The sequence below is a fragment of the Pelophylax lessonae genome (genome assembly GCF_965119305.1).
Source record: "Pelophylax lessonae genome assembly, chromosome: 5".
NCBI lineage: Eukaryota > Metazoa > Chordata > Amphibia > Anura > Ranidae > Pelophylax > Pelophylax lessonae.
The window spans coordinates 431283146-431300920 of NC_138772.1; the positions used below are offsets into that span (position 1 = coordinate 431283146).

The following is a 17775-nucleotide window of genomic DNA, read 5'->3' on the forward strand; positions in this document are numbered from 1 at the left end:
ATAAAGTAAGAGTTTGGGGGATCCACGACACAGGCAGTCATAAAAAAAAAAAACTTTGCTGTATCTGTCTTGTCTGTGTCCTCATAAAGTTTTGTTCCCCTCACTACCAGTCCAGGCAATGGCTGTCAGACAAAACAGAAGAAGCAACATTTCCTTTGTGGGGACACTACACATTTAAAAAACTGAAGTACAATAAATAATGGGACACTGAAGAAATAGATCACAAAGATAATTAGGTACAGTAAAAGCATTTTTTATTCATTTGTGATATCCAACATATTTCAGGGGTCACACAAATCCTCCTTCTTCAAGGTTTTGGCGCATCAGAGTTTTGTCAAGTGTTATTGTTCTATTTAGTGCCAGATAGCTTGGGAAACATCACTGGGCCAGTCATCAGGGGACAATGTTTACATTTTTCTATGTAAATTTATTAAAGGATATTTTTCATAGCATAGCTGTGTATATTTACATTTTGAATTTTTTTCTGAGAATAAGTAATAATGCATACAAGTTTACCCCTGTATTGCTTGGTGCAACATTGTCAGGTGGCAAATCATCACAGCGATGGGTTACCATTATCAGACGGCAGGTCATAGTGATTGACAATGGATCCACATCACTGGACGATGTGATTAATAATGGATTTACATCAGGAGCCCTTTTTTACATGTTATTTGTAATTAAGGACTTTTTTTTAATTAAGGAAGTTGATGGAGTTGGTTGGTGTTTTTTTACTTTTATTAAGCAATGGGTAAGGTGTAATAATATACCTCTGCACTCATTTTTTGGGGGGAAGGGGTATCAGGAGGACCCTTATTTTAAAGGGGACTTCCAGATTCCTATCAGACTTCTTCCACACCAACCCTCACATCCTCTTGGGGCATTGGATGTGGGGAAGGGGCCCTTGCATTTCAACACTGGTAAAAGGTGCCTTGTAAGGGGGCTCCCCCTCTTGCAAGGTACCTGCCAAAATGTTGAAATGGCATGTGGCAAAGAAAGAAGGGATTCATACTCAAACCCTTTCTTCTCCTAGTCTCCCAGGCTGAAAATCTGAATAAGGGTCTGTTTTGAATCTTTAAGGGAACCCATGCCTTTTTTCCTTTTTTGTAAACAGGAAACTAGCATGGGGTTTCCCATAAAATTCCAACCAGACGTTTATAGGGGCATGTAGCCTGGGTGGCAAAGAAAAGGAGGGCAGGAAGCATGAGGCTCCACCTTCCAGAACCATACCATGCCTGTGGGGGCTGCCTTGCAAAGGAGAATGACAAAGCAATCCCCACCTTACAAGGTGCCTTGTCCAGGTGTTGAGGGCAATGGCCTCTTCCCCACATACAATAACCCAGGGGTTCCCCTTACCCATTCCTGCAAAGTGTTAAAAGTAAATAAAGAGACACAGTAAAAAAGTGTAAAAAATTGAAATAAGTGTCCCACAATGCAAATTTATTGTCAATCACGTCCTCTAGTGATGTAGATCTGTCATCAATTATGATAACCCCCCCACTCAATGATAATTCCCTACCACCACAATGACCTGTTAAATTACAGAATCTCCTGTAATTTAAATAACAAGCTTGAGGACCTTGGATGATATCATTGACAATATACGGTCATGACTCCAGCACCTTTGTTTACATTCTAGTAGCCAGGGATTCAGGTAGGTGAACTGGTCAAATACAGGCAGTTTTCTCAGTGGTTTGCCAAATCCTGATAGTTCCACCCAAACTGAATCTCAACCTCCATCCAGAATATTGTGTATCTGAGCACATGACCCCGATGATGTCAGACATGGGCTGACAAAACGGCATTGGAACGCAGGTGGAGCGCCAACCCGGCATTTCAATTATTATACATGCTGATCCTTTTCTTCTTAGATGCAAGTGCAATACAACCTTTTTAAAAATAAATGATTTTTAATACTATACTATGACAGCGATCTTTCCTCTCCCTCTTTATCGTTATATGGCATCTTTGGAGTTTTGAATATAGTATTTATCTGCATATTGAATGGATGACAGCAGCAACTTGGATTCCATTTCCATGATCTCATGTGTGATGCCCTGGTATTTTTCCATCTATGCGCATCTTCTTGACTCCCTGTAATAGGGGTCAACTAAGTCTGGTGAGTATGTAGTATGTCTGCACGCTAGTGCAAAAGAGACTTTCCTATTCTCACAAAGAACATTATTTGCACTTGGAATATACTATGGACTTCACAATAATGTTTATTCACCTATTTTAATTGGGGTTACTTATATGTATTTTGTATACTCACTGAAGCGATGTTTAATTAATGGTTTGTTTATAAGAGTGTGGTTATTTTGGTTTTATTTACATCTTTTTTCATAAGGGAAGATGAGGCTGTGTAACACCACTATAAATTACCTTGCAGTCTGAAGCATACTGTAAGCCTTTTTTACAAATAAGGGGACAACTTTACACAGGGTAATACAAACAGTGCAAAAGATTATTAAAGAGGTATATTTAGGTAGTATTGAAGATCTGGGGTGGATGAGGTGTCTTCGGAGAGCTAAAAATATTCAGAAACATGGCTCCCATCCTGGGAATGCTTTGTGCACAGTATTACCTTTTGGCTGGTGATTTAGGAGCACTTTCACTCATACCCCCAGGCTGCAAAATAGCTTTTTCCCACAGGGTATATGGTTTTTAGGCCTAAATTAAATGTACAGTATGTATGTAATATGTGAGTTATTTGTTGTTTTTATGAAGATAGTGTTTTATGTGAGATACAGTATGTGATGCCTTTTATTGTGAGGGGCTGCATCTGCACTTTATTTTATGTTTTTTTTTTTTTTTGTAAAATGATAATACATTCTCTTATTTTGAATCAGTTAAAGGAGATATGAGTTTCAGAGTTGATAAAAAGTTTTTAAGCATTTTGGTCAGGCTAATAATATTGCCAGGAATAGGATATGGGTAAGCTAAGCAGTTGATACTCGTTGTCAAATAACATTTTTAAATGTAAATGAAGTTTAAATTCAATCTTAAAATGAAAGAAATGCAAATAAAGTATTTCATTATTATTATTAGTAGTATTATAATGTTTTTTATTATTTACTTGTATATTGATATCTACAGTGCCTTGCGAAAGTATTCAGCCCCCTTGAACTTTGCGACCTTTTGCCATATTTCAGGCTTCAAACATAAAGATATATAACTGTAATTTTTTGTGAAGAATCAACAACAAGTGGGACACAATCATGAAGTGGAACGAAATTTATTGGATATTTCAAACTTTGTTAACAAATAAAAAACTGAAAAATTGGGCGTGCAAAATTATTCAGCCCCTTTACTTTCAGTGCAGCAAACTCTCTCCAGAAGTTCAGTGAGGATCTTTGAATGATCCAATGTTGACCTAAATGACTAATGATGATACATAGAATCCACCTGTGTGTAATCAAGTCTCCGTATAAATGCACCTGCACTGTGATAGTCTCAGAGGTCTGTTTAAAGCGCAGAGAGCATCATGAAGAGCAAGGAACACACCAGGCAGGTCCGAGATACTGTTGAGGAGAAGTTTAAAGCCGGATTTGGATACAAAAAGATTTCCCAAGCTTTAAACATCCCAAGGAGCACTGTGCAAGGGATAATATTGAAATGGAAGGAGTATCAGACCACTGCAAATCTACGAAGACCTGGCCGTCCCTCTAAACTTTCAGCTCATATAAGGAGAAGACTGATCAGAGATGCAGCAAAGAGGCCCATGATCACTCTGGATGAACTGCAGAGATCTACAGCTGAGGTGGGAGACTCTGTCCATAGGACAACAATCAGTCGTATACTGCACAAATCTGGCCTTTATGGAAGAGTGGCAAGAAGAAAGCCATTTCTTAAAGATATCCATAAAAAGTGTCGTTTAAAGTTTGCCACAAGCCACCTGGGAGACACACTAAACATGTGGAAGAAGGTGCTCTGGTCAGATGAAACCAAAATCAAACTTTTTGGCAACAATGCAAAACGTTATCTTTGGTGTAAAAGCAGCAAAGCTCATCATCCTGAACACACCATCCCCACTGTCAAACATGGTGGTGGCAGCATCATGGTTTGGGCCTGCTTTTTTTCAGCAGGGACAGGGAAGATGGTTAAAATTGATGGGAAGATGGATGGAGTCAAATACAGGACCATTCTGGAAGAAAACCTGATGGAGTCTGCAAAAGACCTGAGACTGGGATGGAGATTTGTCTTCCAACAAGACAATGATCCAAAACATAAAGCAAAATCTACAATGGAATGGTTCACAAATAAACATATCCAGGTGTTAGAATGGCCAAGTCAAAGTCCAGACCTGAATCCAATCGAGAATCTGTGAAAAGAACTGAAAACTGCTGTTCACAAACGCTCTCCATCCAACCTCATTGAGCTTGAGCTGTTTTGCAAGAAGGAATGGGCAAAAATGTCAGTCTCTCGATGTGCAAAACTGATAGAGACATACCCCAAGCGACTTACAGCTGCAATCGCAGCAAAAGGTGGCGCTACAAAGTATTAACTTAAGGGGGCTGAATAATTTTGCACGCCCAATTTTTCAGTTTTTTATTTGTTAAAAAAGTTTGAAATATCCAATAAATTTCGCTCCACTTCATGATTGTGTCCCACTTGTTGTTGATTCTTCACAAGAAATTACAGTTTTATATCTTTATGTTTGAAGCCTGAAATGTGGCAAAAGGTCGAAAAGTTCAAGGGGGCAGAATACTTTCGCAAGGCACTGCATATACACATATATACATATATTTTTTTGTTGGCCAATCTCTACCCCATATACCTATGCAACTCTTACTCCTTTTTACGTTCTACGGTCTTTTATACTCAAATCCATTCCTTTACTCCTGTATGGATATCTATATATATATATATATATATATATATATATATATATATATATGTATTTTTGCTGGCTATTATTTACCTCATATAGCTATGCATTTCATTGTGATATATACAACTTACTCTATTTTTAGATTTGGAGATATGGTTTCCCCCATGTAGGCTCTTTTGAGTTGCCATGCATCATTCGCTACTACTCTGCATATTACTACTCCACTTTGCATGCATCTTTATATATATATATACTTTTTTCAGATATATGCATCTACTCTTGATGAATGGGCATACTACGACCCATGAAACACGTTGAGTTCCAACGATGCTTTTACTCAGTGTACAAATTATTCCTATCACCTTATTTACATAGCAACCTCTTTTGAGTTCTGATGATGCTTTTATTCATTATGCAATGTACTCCTACTACTTTATGACATGACTACTATGCTTTGCTTGATCTCTGGAATTTTGTAACTTTTTGTATATCTGGTACAGTGATAATTATCTGTGATATTTTTCAATAAATATGTAATTTGTATCTCAAGTGACTCATGTGTGCACCTCATGTAAATTCCCACAGGGCAACCCTTCCTTTTTGTTATGTGCAACACGGGATGGAGGTGTATCACTTTTTCACAGTACTGAACCCCCCCCCACCCTTTTATCTTATTATTTACTTGTAATGTCACATCTTAAACAGGGAGCATAGTTATGGGCTCTAGACCGTAAGAAGGACATAGGAAATTTGGAGAGGGCACAAAAGCAACTAAGTTAAGCAGAAATAAATCTCCCCCCCAAAAGGCACCAGAAGGAAAGATTCAGGAAAGCTCAGCTAAGCTTCTGCTGAGCTCTAGGGCTCTACCATTTAAATCTTGAATGATGGGTGAGACTTGATTCATCCAAAGAGGGTAGTGTTTTTTGTCACCTCGCCAGAGGTACAACCTGGGCCAATGATTTATGAGGGTTCCATAAAGACATAAAATGTATAAGACATTATGTGGGCTCCATAAAAGGCAAAATTTTAGATTTAAAGATTGCAGCTGGCACTCTCATGTACTATAAGGTCCCTGCACTTTAACAGTATTGTTAACCTGAGTAATTTTTAGCCAGTGCTGGAATCAGTTTTTAGCTACTCATACACAGGTCAAGCATGAAATAGATTAGGTCATATTAGGTATGTATGATGAGTACTGCCTGTTCAATAACCATTTGGATAGTAAGGGATAAATTAACAAAGTGAATATATTATGAATTTATCCACTCATATGAGAACTCATTGTATAGTTTTATCATCTGCATTATCCTAAAGTTTGATTTGGGTATGGACCAAATGACATTTAGCTTTGTTCCAATGACCAATGTTGCTGAGCATATCACTAAATATACTTTTCCCTTTTTCCCTTTAAACATGGGAGCAGCCCTACTACCCCTTTCATTATAAAGCATTTGCTGATCTTATAATATAGTCCTCTTTAAAATAGTATTAGTTTCCTAATGTGCAATTTGTAACTTGCATCCTGCTGTTCTGTTTTCATGCCGATAAATTCTAGATAAAAATGCTCCACAAAAAAGTGCACTAGATCCCAGCTTGTTTCTTCTATCTAATTAAAACATTCTGTGACACAAGCAGCTTAAAATGATTAACTCATCTGCAGTTACAAATCCAAATAAGCGGCACCTGTAAAGAGTTTATCCCTAAAGGTAAAAACAACTGTTTAAGGAGGATCATGCTGGCAAAACAGCTGCTTACATGCTGGAGAGGCAACAAGGTAATATTTTACAGCAAACACCAGTTCCGTGTTTTTTTTTTCTTCTCTATCGGCCCTATCTCATTAAGTGGCAAAAAGGCTTAAATGCTTTGTTGATAAATTATGATAATTCCTGATTGCAGCAGTTATGGATAGTGCCACTCATTTGCAATGCAGCTCTTTGAATTTGTTTAATTACAATTTGAAACAAGGCATAGAAGATTAATTAACCCACCTGGCTTGCTGGCACGTAGTCCTGGTTTGGCTCTGACATACTCATGTACATGTTATCACCGTCAAACTGCAATATAAAATAATAGTAAAATGTTTAGCAAATAAACTCCTTTCTTTCTCACTCTCCAACAGTCCAACAAAACACTCCTTACATTTCATTGAAGGCAGTAGCAAAAAAAAAAAAGAATTATTTTCTGGTTTTGTTTTTGCATTTTATTGTGACACTCATTGAACTGGCATGTCAGTGATTTGCGGTAATTAGTGCAGTAGTAATTATACCAAGCAAGCAATAAATGAATGGTTTCCTTTCATCCACAATCTGTTACCAAACAAAATGGATCAGTGTGTGTATACCATGTATAGATATTGCTGCTGGGCCTAATGAAGTGCTAAATAAATTGCATAGTTTCTCATGGGAGAAGGCAAAGAGTAGATTAGTTACAAAATGCATAATGATGTATTCCACTGTCTTATCTTATTAAAACAATGTATTTCTTAATACTGATTTGTAAATCAAATAAATAGGAGTGTCATGCAAGATTACAGTGAAGGGATAGGACATTTATTTAGAGAGCCATGCTATTCATCCATGAAGCAAGGCTTTGTCTGATAAGAATAGTGGAAGCGGGAATAGAGCTTGCTGTGTTGGGCACGGCATGTGACATCAACCTTCCTTGCAACAGAGTGATTATGTACATATTACAAAACAGAAACAAAATGAGCTGAACAGAGGTGTAACTAAAAGTCACATGACCCTTGTGTAAAAGCTGAACAGAAACCCCTCCTTACTCCAACATTATTCTAACATTATTTCCTTTCCACAGATCTATTGAGCCAACCACCAACTATGAATATAAGAAGAAAGTTTTATCCCAAAGAACTTAAACTTACAGTAGCTAAGAAGGGGATTTACAATTGGACTGTATGGCCTCATTCGCTATGCTAAAAGAAAATTCTCTTGCAAAGCAAAAATTCCATAGCAAAAGGAACAGCCAATTGGCCTTAAAGTATTGGTTCAATCTCATGGGCATACACTGTTTCTTTAGGCAGCTGTTGGAAACTAGGAATGAACAATGAAAAACAAAAGGGGGGGGGGGCTCCACATCATGGCTGAAGCAAATATGTTTTTCCTTTTCACTAAAAACTTTCAAAGAAAAACACCAACATATTTCTCATATATTCTGTCAACTCAAAAGCTATTGTGTACAAAGCCTTTTGCATTAGATGGAAATGCACACACATGTTCTAATAAGTCTGTGCCACAGCCATCCCCATCAACCTTCATTCATAAAGAAACAAGGCTTAGTGGTCTCAATTGCATCCCCAGTGGATATCTGTCAAGTCTCTTCTTTGCCTTTGTTCAGCGAAACAAATCACAGATTTGCTAGAGAAGTGACAAACATGAAATAGAGCTCTTCTCCCCTTCAACATGCTTAGTCACTATTGTAACAGAAAGCCTGGGAAAATGCACAGGCCTATTGTGCTTTCCATACACACCAGCAACAAAAAAAAAAAAATGGAAAAACTAATGCTTGAAGTGGTGACATCTTTATAGAAAATGTTCTGCCTGAGGTAGTACGATCATACTGGCATTGATTATACCACTTATTTTAATGTTTCCATCTGTTTAAGTATTATTTGCCATCTCACCTGCCAGGAGCTATCAGCAGAGATCCCTTTTCCTGTTCATTATCAATAGAAGATTAAGAAATCCCTGATGGATGCTGAGTGAATGTAGTTAAAGAGGCCAAGCAAGCATTTATTTTAACCCTACTTCAGTCTAAAGACTTCTAACAAACCTGTTTAATTTACTAGTCCCATTTGCCATTGTTGCTAATGATTTAATAATTAGGAAAAAGAAAGTTTAAGCTACGTTTAAATCTTTCATTTGTGCAAATTGTTTGAAAATAAGTGATCTGTTTTTGGCACCCATACAGGGAAAAAAAGAGTTGTAACAAGTTGATCAGAAAAATATTTCAAAGAAAATATCTTTAAATCTTGGGAGATATTGGAAAGATGCATAAACAGTATCTAGTTAGTCTGGAATGGCTTGTAATGATTGTTTACAGCTATAATAACAAGATGGACAAAACTTCAGTGCATAGCATAACACAAATATATTTATCGCAATCATTTTAACCCAAAGATATATTAATTTGAGTGGCAAACATAGTTGGGCAATGTAGGGATTAAAAAGGGGGAATAAGGAATGCTCCTGAATTGCAAATGCTTATGACCTACTTGCAAAAAAAAAAAAAAAAAAAACATACTTGCTGTGTGTGTGTTCTACACTAAAATGCTGCTCTGTGTATGTTTTAGATTGTGTGTTTTTGTGACTGAACGGGAGACCGGCATACAGCGTGTACTTCTCACTGCCCAGTGCAAATTGTTTTTAGTAGGAGACCTGAAAACAACGTAACACTAGTCAAAAATGGGAGAGGAGACTCCTGCCTGACCTCAAACATGCCACTGCACTTTGTGTTAAAGTGCTCCCTTCCATCTTTGATAGATTTTCAATAAATTGAAGCATCTACTAATGTAATAATGAACATAATTTATAGCCAAAGTTCTCTTTTGGAGCACATAAAGCCACCCTGATGGTTTTAGTTCACTTCAGAACTGCTTCTCTCCCTATACAAGTTGGGAATGGAAAAGCAGATGTAGCAGGTCAAATCCAGATCAACTGCAACCACAATGAATTCTGAATGATCTCAGAATTATCTCAAAAGTTGTTAAAAGAACTGTTCATTTGCTCATTGAATATCATTAACACAGGCTGTAAAGCTTTCTAACATCTTAATATTTTAAAACTTATTTCAAAAGGGTTGCATTCAAAAAAGCAACAAACATGGATAGCCTTTTGAGTCACAGTATATTTTAAATATGTTAAAAATGCAGCATACTGTGCTTTTTTAATGTGCAGTGGCAAATGAATTGAAGAACAGAGTCAAGAAATCAATCATTTTTTAATAACAATGCATGTGCTCTGTTCCACTAGATTTGATGGTGAGCAGGACACTCCCCCTTGGGGCACGACAGCCCAACACCACAGCTTTGCTTTTAACCACTTAACCCCCGGAGGATTTGGCTGCTAAAAGACCAGGGGGTATTTTGCGATTCGGCACTGCGTGACTTTAATGGACAATTGCATGGTCGTGCGACGCTGTATCTAAACGAATTTGGCGTCCTTTTTTTCCCACAAACAGAGCTTTCTTTTGGTGGTATTTGATCACCTGTGCGATTTTTTGATCACGCGCTATAAACAAAAAAAGAGCGTACATTTTGCAAAAATAGCAATATTTTTCACATTTTTTTATATGAAATTCCCCCCCCAAAAAAATGTAAAAATCAAAATTTTTTAACAATTTTCGGCCAATTTGTTTTATGCTACATATGTTTGGTAAAAAAAATCGCAAAAAGCATATTTTGATTGGTTTGCGCAAAAGTTATCGCGTTTACTAACAAAGGGAAAGATTTTTGTCATTTTTGTTGTTTTTTTTTAACGCGTAATGGCGGAGATCTGCGATTTATTTTGCGGTACTGTGACATTGTGGCGGACAGATCGGACCCTTGACTGACATTTTTGCCACTTTTGGGGTTACCAGTGACATTTCTACAGTAATCAGTGCTATACATATGCACTGTTACTGTAAAAATACACTGGCAGTGAAGGGGTTAACTTTTTTTGAAAGGGAGGGGCTATGTGTGTCCCTAGGGGCGTGCTTTCTACTGTGATTGGCTGTGGCTTCAGATGTATGAAGAGTGATCAACGGTTCTACATAGTAGAACCGTATGATCATCCTTCATACACAGGGGAGAATGACAGGCAGCTTGTTTACACAAGCCGCCTGACTTTCTCCCTTTCCCCAGACGATCGCAGAGTGACCGGCGGACATCGGGTGCGCCGGTGGCGCGTGCTCGCTCCCTAGACCCTCACAAGCTAGTGACGTAGCCCTACGTCACTTTGCCTGTGAGGGGCTAACCGCCGACGTAGATAGTCATGCGGCGGTCGGCAAGTGGTTAAGCACCTGTTTACAGCTCCGAGCACTTGCCTGAGGCAAGCAAAATGCAGGGGGGTGTGATGTCAGCCTCACCTCCCTCTGCATTATTTGTGTGGGTGCTTGACTCGGGCAAGTGCTGGGAGTCAGGGATAGGTGCTACAATGCAGGGAAGCTGTTTCCTTGATAGTCATGTGCCAAAAAGGGAGGTTTCCTATAGGTTTGTCCTATTATTGACTATATTTGGTGAATGATGTCACTCATGATCCTCAGCTGGTTTGTGGGGTGGGATGTTATGGGAGCCTTTGCAGCTCTCCCCGGCAAGGTATTCTCCCAATGTTGAAGACACGTGTCCTGGTATGATTCAAAAAGTGGGTGAGCACCCTTACTCTCCTGCCTTTCTTGGTCACCCAGTCTCCATGCCTGGTTAGGGTCTGATATGAACAGACATAAAGGATAGTTTTTATTATTTTAGAATTAAAATTGCAATTTTTTGTATTCACAAACCTGTGAAAAAGTTGCTGTCATGCCCTCGTCAACCCAACTTGATCTTTATTTTAATGTGTTTGCTACCAATTTACACAAACTGTTTTCCCTCCCTGTGTGTGTTACAATGTAGCGTCTAAAAAGGGAATAAAGCTCTTCTAATGTAAAATGCACACGTTCAATTTGAGCTTTACCATTCTACTATGTTACATAAAAGTAGCACTAATGTGGTATAATTTAAATCCAATGTCTTTATTAGCATGTTGGGAAATTAAATGTTTACTTATTATTTTTTTTTCCAATGAAAGCTAAGGAAATGAAAAATAGGTATCCAAATTTGCTACCAAGTTAGAGCCCGACCTGCACAGAAAGAAACAATGTATAATATGTTAGATTCTTATAAAATTCCTATAAGTTTCCCACACAACCCCCCACATCCTTTTTGGGGGACCCAGGTCTAGGGAAGAAGCTCTTTTCCAACATTGGGATAAGGTGGCTTGCAACTTGGAAAACTATACAGACCCCCCTATTGAAAAGTACCTCCCAATGTTGAAAGACATGTGATTTGGTATGGTACAGGAAGTGGGGTGCATGCTTGCTGCCCTTCCTTTTCCTTTCTGGCCACTCAGGCTGAATGTGTGGATAACTATCTGGTTGGAAATGTAGGGGAAATTTAAACCCGCAACCCCCTGATGAACCACAAACAGGCTGGATTTAGGTTTAAAGGGAGTCTAGATCTTATTCCTAACTCCCACAAGATTGGCAAAGAAGCCCTAGTTTATCTCTTAGCCACCAATTATAAAATATTGAACTTGAAATAGAAAATGCTCGTAGCTGATTGTTATAATAATGAAAGAACTTTAGTTTAAAACCTCAAGTGATGAATTGAGGTATAGACACATAAAGTGTAACTTCATCTTTTCAGAAAAACAGCGTTTTCAACCCTGGTCACTACTACACTTACCTCCATAGATATAGGGTGCCACGCAGCCAGTGCAGCAGTTCAGGGATCTGAAACCCCTGCTTTTCTCCCTCTTCTTTCTGTAGCACTTCCAGGATGGATCAGAGCGATACTCTGTTTCTGCGCTCACCAATCAGAGCCGGTTCACATTAGAGCAATCCGACTTGCCGGGGCGACCTCACAAGTCGCGGTGCGCTGCTCGCACCGCGACCTCGGAGCGGCCGGCATGGACTTCATAACATTGAAGTCAATGCAGGTCGCCCCAAAGAAGCTCCGGACCCTTTTTCTAAGTCGGAGCGACTTGTGTCGCTCCTATTAGAACGGGTCCACAGCTTCTCTATGGCAGGCGACCTACGGCGACCTGTCAGGCGACCAGGTCGCCTGACAGGTCGCCCCAGTGTGAACGGGGTCTTAGAATCACTCTGCTCTGTCCCAGAAGCACTCCAGAAGGAAGGAGAAGAGCAGGAATTTTAAATCCCCAGATTTCTGCACCAACCGTGTGAGCATTGGAAGCTCATCGCTCAAGGAGGTAAGTAGAGCAGAGACCAGGGGAGTGGAAAGGGTGTATGGCGTTAGTTCACCTTTTCATTTTTTCTGAAAAATATTTTTTTTTACCATTGATCACTGTAATGGTGTCACTGGTGCCCAAAAAGTGTAAAAACTGCCACAATATCGCAGTTCCACTATAAGTCGCTGATTGCCACCATTACTAGTAGAAAAAAAAAAAATCCCATAGTTTGTAGACACTATAACTTTTGCACAAACCAATCAGTATACACTTATTAGGATTTTTTTTACCAAAAATATGTAGCAGAATACATATTGGTATACATTTATGTATTTTATTTAAAGAAATTAGATTTTTTACTTTTTTAATTGGATATGTTTTATAGCAGAAAGTAAAATATATATGTACTGTATATATATATATATATATATATATATATATTATAATTTTTTTAAATTGCCTTTTTTTCACAGAGGTGATCAAATACCACCAAAAGAAAGCTCTATTTATGAGCAAAAAGGACCCAAATTTCGTTTAGGTACAGTGTTGCACGACCGCGCAATTGTCAGTTAAAGTAACACGGTGCTGTATTGCAAGAAAATGGCCTGGTCACGAAGGGGGGTAAGCCTTCCGGAGCTGGAGTGGTCAATAGAACTAGACTATAAATAATTTAAATACAATGTGGAAATTAATATACTGTATGATTTTAATTTATCCCCCCACCAAAATCTCATCTTTCAAATAACACAGTGACATCTTTCATATGACACACAAGCAGTGATTGGCTGCAATGAAAAAACAGTTAAATGTTTGCTCCTGTTTTTGTTGCTGTAGTTTTTAAAATACAACCTCAGAAAACTCACTGCATCAAGTAATGATTTATAAATATCTATCATTTTTGGGAACTTTGCCAGAATGGTAACAAAACTTCATGGACATTAAAAGAAAGTTTATAATAAATTCAACATATATTGGGATTTATGGGATCCATTGAAGAGAGCTTGCACTTACTCAAATGTAAATTAAATATAAAAAATAAACAAGCACTCTTTGAAGTTAATGCATTTCACACATCATAAACTATAGTAAATTACATTTTACTAAATTGCAAACAGAACTGGAATGTGAAAGAACAATGTTCTGTTATATTGGATGTGTGAGATGTCATTTGAGCCCTAGCACTTTGCAATGATTGTAAACTGAATATATTAAACATAATGTTTCCATAATAGAGAAAACAATAAACTTTTTATTTTCTTTTTTATTCTCTTTTACCTTCATAAGATTTAATTTATCCCTGTTTTGAGCATGTCTTCTGCAAATTTATGCACATGGCTTTTCAAACTTCTTTTATGCTTCTTGTTGATTTATCAGAGTAAGACAGTATTTTTGTTTCTGAGTTGCATGGCTCTTCTATAGGGCAATGTTCAGTACATACTGTGTATGAGAATGATCAAAAATAGTGAATGCCTAGCTAGGCAAACACAAAAACGAAGATAAAGTAAAATTGTCTACTAGACTTCATTACTTATAATGAGGGAGCTAAGATAGTGCTAAGTTCATCTAGTGCACCTAGTAGTCATATACCCATAATTATTTTGTGTCATGATCAACATAATGAAGTCTCTGAAATACATTTGTAGTGGCATTTTGTGATGAATGCTAGGTGAAAAGTACAACGTCTAGACTTAGTTACTAATTTTGTTACCATGGGTTATATAACAGATATGCAGAGTTCTTAGCACTCTGTACATAACAATGAATGCTTCTATTGAAAAAATATTAAACAAATATTTACAGCTTAAAGTTTATCTATAGCTAACAAAATGTTTTTTTTTTTTGTTTTAGACAGAGTGGGGAAGGATTAGATCTCCTTCCTAGTTTGACTGCTTTTGGAGGTTGAGGTTGATTGACATCACCCTCTGCCTTCTGAAAGCTGATAAATCCTTTGTAAATTGTGTGCTTTAGGGGGCTGTAGAGAAGAGAAGGCAGCAGATAAACAGGTAAAATGAATATAGGAGGATTTGTTTTATTTTTGTGAATCACCCAAGGCTAGTCACTTCAGTGGGTATATGTATGGCTTCCTGTTGTCCCGTGGAAGTAAAACTCCGTCCTGGTGTTCACAGGTATTCCCAAGTGTGTGTCCCCCCCAAGAGAGCTCCCCCCCCCCACTAGCTGGCTGGCTGACAAGACCAGGAAGTGACAGAGGAGGGAGGTGGGAGCAGAAGACTGACTGACTGAGGGGGGAAGGAGTGAGCCATCGCTGACAAGCACTGTAAGTATCGGCTTACAGGTACACACACTTGGGAATACCTGTGAACACCGGGACGGAGTTTTACTTCCACGGGACAACATGAAGCCATACATTGGGCATAGATCTTTCAATCTCGAAAGGTTGAAAGATCTGGATGGAAAATTGTCAGCCAAACAGCGTTGGCTATCAAAACAGCCACAGTGGGAGATCTATACAGTGTAAGATGGATGGAGGAATCTATTAGATTTTTTTTCCATTCAGCCTGCAGTTTACAGTAGCTTGCATACAACTCTAACAATATTGGACTGTAAATGCAGTATTCAGGCAAAGGAAGGAGACATGGTGAGCATGGTGGTCTAAAACCTCTACAAAAAGTTGCTGGTTGCTTTAAGATGAAGTTGTTTTGCTTAAAAAGGTACTAATCAATCAGTCTATACCCCAGCTCCAGTACTATTCAATTCCTTTTTTAACATACTCTTGTATGTTGTTGCTGTAAAGGCTTATGTAAGAAATGCTGTGAAGTGCTATATGATACCTACTTGTTCTAAAAAGTAACCTTCAGGTTGTGTCATAGCAACTGGAAAACTGTATGGGGTAACACAAATATTGAGTAGGCGTTGAGCAAGACACATGATTATTGAAATAACCAAGCATACTATCTATCTTCTCTGCATCTCTCCTTCACAGTATTATTTTCATTGCTATAGCACAGTTGCTCTTTAGTCATGCTAGTAATAGTTCATTAAATGTAAACATTTTATTAAAGTAACCCTATTCTATGTTGTCCGCTTTCTGCAATCACAAAATGCAAAAATGTAAATGTCAATCAGGTAATTATCCTCCTTACTATTATTAGTAGACCAAAGTCTAACTATATATATATATATATATATATATATATAGTATATGGCAGCCTTTTTCAACCAGGGTGCTGTGGCACCCTGGTGTGCCTCCTGGATTCTTCAGGGGAGCCTTGGCAAAGTGGCACAGGTTTTTACTTTGTAGAATTACAACCCTGGGTATTGTGCAGGTCAAGCCACTGGCACCCCAACAAACCTGGACACTGTGCAGGTCAAGCCACTCACACCCTGACAACCTTGGGCACTGTGCGGGTCAAGCCACTGGCACCAGACAACCCTGGGCACTGAGTGGGTCAAGCCGCTGGCACCCTGACAACCAGTGACATCACTGGTTGATAAGGAGAATGACAGGTGCTTGCACAGCATCCTTGTTTACTCCTCCTCACCCCCTCACCATCAGCACTGGGCACACATTAGAAGAGAAACTGAGGGTGAAGAGAAACGGTAGAATACTAGTCCATACAAGTTTGCAATAGTGGAGGAATAAATCACTTCTAATGTTGGATGGCCCATGTGTATGGATGTTGCTGTGTTATGTAAAGCTATTCGTTTAGGGTTTTTTTTTTTACATTTAAGAATGGGGTGCCTCCAGATTGTGCAGAATTTTAAAGGGTGCTGCAACTGAAAAAAAGGTTAAGAAACACTGGTATATGGTAACATATAAACAATAGTTTTCCTAGAAAGCCATTGTATTTTTTACTGTAGAATTTTAATAGCAGATTTTACCAAGAGCTCGATGTGAAATCTGGAACCACATCTCTATTGCTAGGAAGACCTTAGAGCTACAGTTACTTCTCAAATAGTTCCCAAAAAACAAAGCATTCCCTTTAAGTTCTGATCAAGGAATATTCCATACTACATGTCTGTTTCCCTGCATATACAGTAACTAAAAGCTGTATCATAAAATTTCATGCGGAATCAAATTGTTGCTCATGTTAACTGATCTTTATTGTAAACCTGTCATATGAAGTACGCACTGAAATGGATACAGGTTCTAGAGCAGAAACCCTGCAGAGATCACTTTTTTAAATCCAAACTGCCATTGCTAAGCAATCAGTAGTGGAATGCAAGTGATTTCAGCCTTTTATTTAAATCTCTTATGCTTTGGCAGAAAGCTGTAAAGAAGCTTTCTAGTTCTATACTTTTTATTTGTTGTTGTCCAATTGAATTTTAGAAAATCTAACCCATTGACTCAAAGGCAGAGTAATTGTGCTGGTAATATTGTTTCTGGTAAACGTACAAAACCCATATATGTTTGAGCAGGTCTTGTAGGAATACAGTACTGTAAAAGTAGCAGACAATATTCTGCTTTACCATGTAATTCAGTGTCTTTGACAGAATTATTCAACAGATTTATCAAGTAGCCTCCGGAGAAATCAGTGCTCATCTGAGCTCATCAATAATACATAAAGAAACTAAACAATTAACTACAAATAGGTTATCCTACTAGGAAACATATTAACTAATATAGAATTCTTTTATGTGACCACTTGTAACAAAGGAAAAAAAAGCTTTAGGATTATAGGAACAAATGTTTTAATACTGCACAGAAAATATGTTTCTAATTACTGGTACATGTACTGAGCATTTAATGTCATTTGCAAATGTCATATTTTAACTAGTGCATGTAATAAAAATTATTTGTTATTGGTGGAAATATGATATAACCCATGGTTATCAAGGAGACATCTGGTCTTTATTTTATCTCTTCTACACTAAGTTTGTAAATAATCTCAAATTAATGGTCATACAAGGAAACCGCTTTGTTCTAAAATAAGACATATGTTAGCTATGAATTGCAAGTAGTATAAGCTTCCATAGGCTGTGAACTGTGACATCAGACTTACCCTAACCCTTATGGTGGTATAAACAATTCACCAAACAGGCTGG

General features: G+C 38.0%; 1 protein-coding gene across 4 annotated transcripts in view; it reads right to left on the reverse strand.

Moving 5' to 3' along the window:
* TOX (thymocyte selection associated high mobility group box) overlaps window positions 1-17775 on the reverse strand; it is a 349777-nt gene that overhangs the window by 170755 nt on the left and 161247 nt on the right. For all 4 annotated transcript variants that reach the window (XM_082257764.1, XM_082257763.1, XM_082257762.1 and 1 more), the window contains one exon: window positions 6820-6885. In XM_082257764.1, coding sequence (XP_082113890.1) covers window positions 6820-6885 — 66 coding nt within the window. The remainder of the gene's footprint in view (window positions 1-6819; window positions 6886-17775) is intronic.